This window comes from Pocillopora damicornis, chromosome 11 (assembly GCF_964200805.1).
Source record: "Pocillopora damicornis chromosome 11, jaPocDami1.2, whole genome shotgun sequence".
Taxonomy (NCBI): domain Eukaryota; kingdom Metazoa; phylum Cnidaria; class Anthozoa; order Scleractinia; family Pocilloporidae; genus Pocillopora; species Pocillopora damicornis.
This window is the reverse complement of record NC_142680.1, coordinates 3,908,229-3,917,992: the sequence shown is the minus strand read 5'-3', so window position 1 is coordinate 3,917,992 and position 9,764 is coordinate 3,908,229. Positions and strand designations below refer to the sequence as shown.

General features: G+C 37.8%; 1 protein-coding gene across 1 annotated transcript in view; it reads right to left on the bottom strand.

Annotated features, from left to right (window-relative positions):
- Window positions 1–1,864: 1,864 nt before the first annotated feature.
- LOC113678973 (protein sidekick-1) overlaps window positions 1,865–9,764 on the bottom strand; it is a 32,879-nt gene continuing 24,979 nt past the window's right edge. The window contains exons 16-23 of the mRNA XM_089188388.1: window positions 8,448–9,070; window positions 6,634–6,936; window positions 6,270–6,378; window positions 5,750–6,059; window positions 5,387–5,429; window positions 4,840–5,106; window positions 4,064–4,372; window positions 1,865–3,712 (exon numbers count right to left, since the gene is read on the bottom strand). Coding sequence (XP_089044514.1) covers window positions 3,345–3,712; window positions 4,064–4,372; window positions 4,840–5,106; window positions 5,387–5,429; window positions 5,750–6,059; window positions 6,270–6,378; window positions 6,634–6,936; window positions 8,448–9,070 — 2,332 coding nt within the window. The 3' untranslated portion in view covers window positions 1,865–3,344. The remainder of the gene's footprint in view (window positions 3,713–4,063; window positions 4,373–4,839; window positions 5,107–5,386; window positions 5,430–5,749; window positions 6,060–6,269; window positions 6,379–6,633; window positions 6,937–8,447; window positions 9,071–9,764) is intronic.

Genomic DNA, 9,764 nt, shown 5'->3' with positions numbered 1-9,764 from the left:
TGGGGTGACCCGCCTAGGCGGGTTGCCCGGTCTGCCAGGTAGGGTAACCCTGTCAGCCGGGGTGACAGTTTGCCATGTAAACGTTGCAAGGTGGGGTAACCCGCCCAGCCGGGGTTGCGTTCATGGCGAAAAGCTCAAAAGCGAAATTTGTGTTTTAAAACTTTGTACATTTCCTAGCCGTCTCATGGCAGAAATCACCAGAAACCGCAACGGTCACACAAGGAGTGTAAAATGTTCACATTTCGGAATATTTAGCGTTGTAAATCGGCTATATTTGGTTTCACAAACTATTCCATATAACGTATTAAGTCAACGGTTTCTCGCGAAACCAAACACCGCGTAACACAACGCTTGACGCTTTCATGAATAAATACATATGTCTCCGAGAATTAATCTTTCGTCTCGAGATGTGAGCTTGGGACGCCTCTGCTCAAACTCCTTAATTAATTGCAAGTGCAACAACACCCCAGCACCCAGGGGTTGTAAGATTGCATGTAAACGCGTTTTATTTTTCGACCACGGTTAGGCGGGTTACCTCACCTACCTGGGGTCCCCCACCTCCATGTAAACAGGCCCTTATCCAGCTTTCGAGTTAGAATTTAATTGCCTTGTCAAAGATGAGATAGAAGTTAGTTTACATTCTCAGATTTCCTTATACCCATGTATATAGGAAAAGACAGAGGAAGTAAAAAACGACTAAACTATCGACCGACATAAAAATTACATTGAATTCCCCATCTTCGCCCGCTGACACAAATAAAAAAATTCGCTTTTTAGCACACAGAGAAGTTTTTTAAGAAAACAAAAGAAAAATAAACAACAGCCAATAATATGCCTAATGAACCTCTCTACCACCCTATGACATCACGCAAAATCCCCCAGGACGGGAGGGTGGATGAGAAGAAAAACGAAACTGTACCATACAAGATCTCTGATGTACGCTCTAATTGAAAACTGACGCGAAATGAAACACGAAACTATTAGAGCCTGATACCAGAGGGTGTTTGTTGCGCAATTAATCCCTTTGAATACGTGCTTGTCCACAGGGGGTAACAAGAAAGACGATCGACTAAGGCAGGATCAGCTACTGTTTAGGACATAAAATTTTGAATTTTTTAGGGTTTCCACATGCAATCACTTTCTTGAAACAAATCTTAAAAATAAGAAGTAAAACGAGCTCCGTGACAAGGATGGAGAAAGAAAAATTGTCTTAAGTGCGAGAGCTGCTGAAAAATATAATTTTAATAACCATTTTCGAAAAAGCTTATCAGACTTTTAAAAGCAGCAATAATCAAACAAACTCCACGATAGGTCACAACCTTCAAACGTACTCGCTAATATACGTCAATAGAGTTGCTAACCATCAATTATTCTGGACAAGAGTGTAAGTAATGTTCTTCTGTGACAGTACTTAGCAAGCAGAGGTCATTAGTACTAAGACAATAGAAAAACTGGGCCTAGTAATATCGAAACGAATGTGAAAAAAGATTCAAGGGTAGGTCACGGTAGAGTCCTTCGATTGTAGCGGTGCTGCTCGCGCTAACCGCTCTTGTAAATTCCCATGCATATCTACCAAAGGAGGGAACCTCATCAAACGCAGAAAGTAAGAGCTGTGACTGAATGATATTGCATCCGAACTAATAAAGGTATTTGGCAACAAGCTGCGTAGCAGGCAAAACGTGTGGTAAGTAGAAGTGCGACGGTGAATATTTTCAGCAACTGAACCCTGGCTAAGACTGAGTATTAAATAAATGGAGTTTTGTGTCGCGTGTCTGGTTTTCGACAAAAAATACTTGACAACGAAATGTTATTGCATGAACGGAAGTGGATAAAAGAGACATGAAATACCAAAGTCAGGCACATCTTTTTGTGGAAACACTTTATTCCATTATCTACAACTATTCTGTTGCTCAAGTTCTGTGCATTTTAAATGCTTACTAAAATGTTATTGCCTCAGAAAAACTTCTCCAAGCATTTTCTTCAATCAGTAAGTGCTCTGTAAGTAAAAAATATCTCACGGAGCAAATATATTGTACTATTTTCCATTCTCTTATCTACAAACACCTACCAATAATACTCTGTTGCTTAACACTTTTCAATTGCAATACATTGTCTTTACAGTTCAGAAGAATTTACTTAAAAATATGATGAAAACGTCCTTATGTCCAATAAATGACTCAGAAAAGAGAACCCTTTTAAAAGGGTAAAATATAAGGAACAACTTTCAGTACTGGTAAAAAAAAATATATGACATTGTTACGCTTTGTTCTATGTTTACATCCAATGACTCTTTAAAAAAAATGGCATATTTAATTCTTTCATTTTTACTGCTGGTTCAGAGCACACCTTAAGTTGAATTCGAATTCTCGTGCTGCTACCGGTGTAAAATGTTGTGGATTAAATCTCACTTGATAACAGGGATTCATTTAGAAAAGTAAGTTTTTATGCATGTGCCACTGTCTCCTATGAGGTTTCGTTTAGTTTGGGGACCTCGCCCAAAGTTATGAATTTCATTTACTTCTCATTCGAGGTTATAACTAAATGTTCAGATCTGGCTATACGCGATTCCATCTTATGAAATTTCACACCAATAGTAAAAGATACAATTATACAGATACATGTAAAATATAAGACAGATATAAGAAATTAATTTTAAATGGACCAAATCAAAGGTTATTGCGCGTTGAAGAAGTCTTTAAGGCCTTACTTCAAAACTGCCTTGATCACAAACTAACAAAGGTCATGTCTGTTCTTGTAGTAAACAGAATACATTCGCAAACAGGATCTACTGGGTAAGCTAGTGTTACCAGTGTATCTTGTATATTTTCCTTACAGCTATATCAGATAACCGCACTCTATGCGACACTGCGATAGTAAGGGTGAGCATGACGATAATGAGGAGTAGAAAACTTCAAACGTATGCATTTCATTGCCAAATTACGAAGTACTTCTTTAAGCGAGACAAGAACAAAGTCTTTCACAAACCGAAGTACCGTTTCTAATTACCAATTAGATTCCATGTAGGCGTGTGTCTGTTCTGTTATGTATGACGTCAAAATGTGGTAAGAACTTAAGTATGGCACACGAAGCGCAGTCGAGTCTGGCACTGTTCTTTTTAGCACATTTTGACGTCTTCTGTGACTTATTACAGAACAGATTCACGGCAACATGGAATCTCTTTGTATTTACAATGAAGAAGCAAGATATTGTTTATGGTGACGCCATCTATGCGTCTGTCCTCCATTAGATCATACAGAACAAATCAACATGCACATATAACTAAGCATAGCATAAAACACAAGATGGACAATCTGAACTAGAAGGATACAAAATTAGTTGAGAGATTAGCATAATTCCACATACACTTCTTCATTTTGTTTCTCGCCATTTTCTTTCTCAAACACCACATTGTAATATCCGGGGTTCTCGGGTTCTTCCTGTAACGACTGATGCTCAGTAGGAATATGAGACTCTTGGTTCGAAGGCCTGAGTTTGAGTTCCGTATATAAGTCCGGGTCTGAAGCCTGCTGATCACGTCGCTGTTGATCAGGTGAAGATTTGACGCCATCAAAGTCAGTTTTTTCTTCACTCTGTGTCCTTTTATTGGGAACAGCTCGTCTCCGCTGCCATATCAGCCCACAAATTATAATGAGCAACACGACCACAATACAAGACAGCACCATTACACTAGCAAGGAAGATGCTTTGTGTATCTGGTGAAAGAACACAAACGATTTTCAAACTAACTATCAGCTATCAACTATATTGCATATAGCTCTGTTTTGATTAAGTTACAACCGAACAGGCCAATTATGATATATGGAATGATCTACCTGTATTGCACATTATTATATCTTTCTAATTGAAGAAAGAAAATGTACCTTCACACCGAGAAACGTCGGCGTATGAGACCACCACACAATATTGCTTTTGATACATAAATGGCTATACCAAACAACTGTAATTAGAAGCCCATAAACTCCACACTGGACTTCAAAGCTCTAGGCTTTCCAAAATTTTTTAAGAAAATATTTAAGCACGTTCGAATATTAAGGAATATTTACCGTTTTGAGGGCATTTATCGCCATCATCTTCATTTTCCTTAGGAGAAAGCAGAGTGATTTTAAGCTCTGTTGACCCAAAGCTGTTTGTAGCGTGACACACATACTCCCCATAATCACGCGAACTCTGTGGCGTGACGATGATACTGTTATTCATGAACTTGATGCCATCACCAGTTGGAAACTGGTCATCTTTCGTCCAAGTGTAGTTAAACGGAATATAACTTGTTGCTTGACATGAAAGAAAACACGGACTTTGCTTTTCACATATCACTGAGGAAGGGGAAAATTCTTCGATAATTCTGGGTGGCACTGTGCGAAAAAAGAGAAAAACGAAATGATAGCAAAACAAGTTCAGACAAAATCATGCTCGTGACAACAGAGCAAAGGTGTAAAAAACATGTGGGAACACTACTAGGATCTATTATTTGGTTTGCGCGCTGAGTGGTGGTTTGTTTGGTTGTTATCAGTGTTGTTTTATTTCTTTCACCCTTAAACTACAATTTGCTAATATTTGGTTAGTACTCAGTACACACACTAATTCATCAATGACTTATTAATAAGTGGCTGGAGTAAGGTTGAGACCAGTTGCCATGGTAATTGTCGTGATGCTTAGAAGAACCATGATTAGTCATTCATTTTGGTAGAGGTGGGCAATTTCTGTAACTTAAAATAATAAAAAGATACTCTTACTCCTTCACAGACTTATTTCACGAAAGGAAATGCAAATGTTATTGTTACCCAATATCCAATGCAAATGTGACAAACTTTCTACGTACCAGCGACAATCACTATCGTAGCAGTACGGCTCTCTCCAAACATGTTCATTGCTTTACACTCATAAACGCCACTGTCACCAGGAACAACATCCCTTATAATAAGTATTTTCTCGTTGTTCTCGAACTGAGCGCGAGGTATACTGCTTAGTCCATCTTTGGTCCAGGTAACAGAAGCATTAGCGTCTCCACTAACCTCACAAGTCAACATTGCCAGTTTGCCAATTTCTGTAATGGTTGTCTTTGGGAGACCTTTGATGATAGGTTTACCTGAGTTGTTATAAACATGGATTATTTTTTCCTTAACAAATAACAAGGCACAAATACAGCAGTAAGGCTTTGCAGCCTATCCCTTCCCGACTAAAAAATAATTTAAAAGCACCTCGGTTGAGAAGAAACTTACAAACTCTGAAAGAAAACCAACAGAGCATGAAAGTCTCATACCAATAAAGAAACTCACAGACTACATTGAGCTAACTTTGGTTGCTGAATGCTAGATGCCTCTGAAAAAGGAAAAGTATACCAAAAAAGTCATTCAAAACATCAATACCTTTGGTGTCGATGTCTATAAAGTTACTGGAGACATAAACAGTCTGCAAAATACAACCACAAAAAACCAATTATTCATCTGTAACCTTTTCCTGCGTTTGGGTATGGTGTGGTGACTTAGACCTCTTCAGCATTTCAAGTCTACTAAAAGCTGCTGTTATAGCACTGCATTCACTAAGACCAAAGAGCTGGTAAACAACGGCAAGAAAATAGCTTAGGAGGGGAAAATTCCGGAGACATCTGGGTGCAGACTCGGAGTAAGCGAATGCAAGAACCTTAAAACCATGGGTCAATTTTGTCACTAAGTTCTTACACTGAATTCATACTACATCCCTCTCTTATGACAAAAGTTTTTTTCGAGTACCTCGGAGACAAAAGCCCTGAGGAACACTTTGTAGTTTGTATTCAGCTGCAGAGGTTTGTTGTAATAAAAGTGATCACCACTACTTCTCTTATTCCTTTCTTTACTGCTGGATTCCGTTTCGTCTCCTACAACAAATTCTCGATTTTTATCAAAGTCACTTCCGTTAAACTGAAAAGCGACATAAGCAGCAGGAACTGCAGATTTGTGCGCTTTTTCATACGTCATCATGTCTTGTGTTGTAAATCTTTCCGGTGGGTTTACAGCACCAGTATAGTTTGAGCTATATGTAATGATGATAACTTGGAAAAACCTGCAAGATACGTTACATGATATTTTTTATGTCAACAGTATCTTGTAGTGTCATTTGTTACTTATATTTTCTTCCGCATTAGCACATAGCAATGCACAAGATGTCTCATGACGATAACCGTAAAAAGAAAATTAACTTTATGTTACCCCTTGAATATTGTAAAATAGGAATTCAGCCAAAATTAGCGTGAAGTTGCTTAGTCAATCGTACCTTGCATTTCCAGGAAAATGTGGAAGCGTGACTTTAACTGAAATTCCTCCTTCATTTGATTTTGCAGAAAACGAAGGTGAAGATGGCGTTTCTTTAGACCAAACCGCAGCTGGAGAGAAGTGAAAGAAGGCTTTGAAAAACATTTTGCGTTATATATATTTATCAGTTCTTACTCTGAAGGAAAATGATGAGGTTACATTTATGTTTTTATCACACACTCAAAGAGATCTTTAATCACTTGCCTTCGCTAGAAACCTACATACTTTTTCAGTGCTTCCCACACTTTCTCACAAGTTTTTCCACCTTTCAGTTCTACTCCCTCCCTGAAAATTGCCTCATTACAACTGCCTACAGACTTCCTTACCCAATGTCTGCACCATTACAGGGTTGCTGTAGGGTCCAGGCCCCACAACAGTGTATCCTCTAACAAACACCTCATACTTGGCACACAAAGAGAGTCCAGTCACGATAACATAAGTGGTGGTCGTGTTAATGGTTGAATTATAGGAAGACTTGATCGCTGTACAGTTTTCTACTACACTGAGCCTAACTTCGTAGTTTATGATAATGCCATTGGCTACTTCTCTTGACAGTCCACGCCAAGTTATATTGAATTTTGCGGAGCTCACTGCAGAGGAAGATATATCTTCTGGTCCATGACTGGGCTCTATTTGATAAAAAAGGGAAAATAATTAAAAATTTTTAACTACTCTTGGTGAAAAGCTAATCTGACGCGAAATAGAATTACGCAATCATAGTCTCAAAATACATGTAATAGATATATCGCAATGATTCGATTGAGCGTCCTCATTCTAATAAGCACTCCCTATTTAATAACCGCACCCCTCGAAGTTATTTTTGTTTATAACCGCCCCTATTCTAATGAGCGCCCTTATTCAATTAAGTGTTAAAATAGTGGCGCTGAGTTAAGAAATGCAAATTGTGTATTTGTAGTTCTGCAAGCATGGCATAGTGCTCCAAGTTGGGACTGTTTTGGTCGCCATGGCAAGTGAAAAATAAATCTCACGACTAAACTTTGGACAAAAATCGCCAATTGACGACCGACAGACCAAAACAGAAAAAAAAAGGGGGAAAGAAAAACGTTCAACTCTCCCAAATATGCATAAACCTGAAATGTATAGAACCAAGTCGAATCGATCTCGTTGAGATAAATTTAACTTCATATTTTTATATTACGTGCAGCACTTAGCCCTAAGCCTCAACTTTGCATTAAGAAGTATGGTGACTAAATATCAAGTGCTTCAAGATGTTACTTACAATGTGGAAGGTTTAAATAAAATATTTCATTTCACTTTCAATAAATATTTCTCGGCTGAGCAGTGAGCAGACCGAAATCTTATTTACAAACACGAGTAATATTTTGTTACTCGGTCTCAGAAACTTTTCGGTGAATCGTTCTGCTTCCAGACATCACAGTTTCTTCATTCTCTCTTTATTGACCGTTTTTACAATCTTTTAATCTGCACGGCATAAAACATAGCTAGTAAAGTTGGCGAATGAAAGTGTTATGATCGCATCATTTGGCTCACTACCTACCACGTAGCATGTACGGTAGTGGAACACTACAATGTTTGTAAGCGGGGGAAGGGGATAAAAGGCGATCAAATGTTTATATGACCATTTTACAGTTGAAGGTCGCCAAAAGGCGACTTTTTGAAAAATTGAACTTGGAGCCCCTGTGACAAGAAGAGCTAGAGCCTTTCGGTGAGACAAAAATACAACATTGCATGTTTTAACGGCGTATGCCACATGTACAAAGGCGAATTTGCTGTTCGTAAAAATGTTATAATTTAAGAAAACTTATTGCCATAAAATGGACACATTTCAAGTTAAATGTGACATTATATGTATTTTCCCTACTTATCACTTTTAACAGTGCCACCACCCCACTTAAATGGCCTTCTCACTCACTAGAGCCTTCTTCAAATTGGACATTTAATGCATGCACAGTAACAGGTGTATTTCTAAAATTACATGTTGGGAATATAAATTGTGTTAAGATCTATCACATCAGAGATATGGCAAACAGACACATTGAACAAGTTTTCTAAAGACTGTTTGATCTCTTCTTTTAGGTTAAATACCATTCTATTGAGACATTTGTAGCATCCATAAACTTCTGAATTTTATAAAAATAGATAGATTCCTATTTCTTACCCGCCTCCTTTGTTTTCTCATAAACAACTGTACTTTTTGGTCCATCCCCAACAGAAGTGAATGCCAATATTTGAAATTCATATTCTGTGTACTTATCAAGCCTAGTGACCTCTTGAGAGCGAGTTGCTTGACTGTTAATGTGCTGCATGCTTGCTGGCCCTAATGAGCCTTTCTTTTTGTAGAACAATTTATATCCTGTGATGATTCCATTTCTGGAGTCTTTTGGTGGTAACTGCCAGGATGCTGTAATACTTGTAGAAGTGCTTGCAGCTAGAGTAAAGCCACTAGGCGGCAGTGAAGGAACTGCAATTGAGAAGTTGCATAAGGTTATATAAGAAATGATAACAATCATAGCGATAAACAGAGTCGTTATGATTGTCATCTTCTTCTTATTTTTAATCAAATAATTACTTAATAGCAGCAACCAGTAAACGAACGCTATCACTCTTGTGATCTCTCCGTCTTTACTACGAACTGAGAGTTTTGTTCTGAGCGTCCAGTTCGTATGTTTTAATACTTCTGTCATAGCCATTCTGGAAAGCCAAGTCTTCCAGACTCTTAGCCAGTTGTTTGTGCTTGATGGGTTTTTCCTTTTCGAGCACTCTCCTTCAAACTTTGAATTAAAACGTTGTTACTTTCTGCCGACCAGCCGCCATTTGCGAAATTCTTGTAAATCAATTTAATTTCAACTTTTTCTTACTTAATTTCAACTATCTGCACTGTTGGAGATAAATTGACGTGTTGTCGACCAATTAGGTGGGTAATTTATGTTGAAAATATGCCATATTCGGCAGTGGTCTTGAGGTTAATATAAAGAATCTGATTATATTTTTGCTCCTATTTGTAGAATGCCTCTTCCAGTGAGGAACACAAATTTGAATCAGAATATCAGTGCCGTGTTTTTTGTGTTTGTGTTTTTTTTTAATATTAATGCCACTCAGGAACAAGTGAAAGAAGAAAAAAAAGGCAGACTCAAATCCAAAAAATTCTTATAAATTTGCAACGCAGTTAAGCAGCTGAGGGCACACCATTTAGGTCTAAATCCAGAGGAAGGCAACCAATAACAACAGCCAACATAATTGTTAATATTCAATTGCATGCTTGTAATTTCATGAGTAAATAGTCATGATTTGATGGCCAATCAGAATGCTTACACTGTATTAGTTATCTTCAATGACTCACTGATATAACGATATGTTAAATCATGGTTATTAAAATTGCATATTGCATAATTATAGATTTTCATTTTTCACATCACATCAGAAAACTGTATAAGAAGGGTAAGTGTATCTGACCTTTTAGTAAAAAGTCATAACA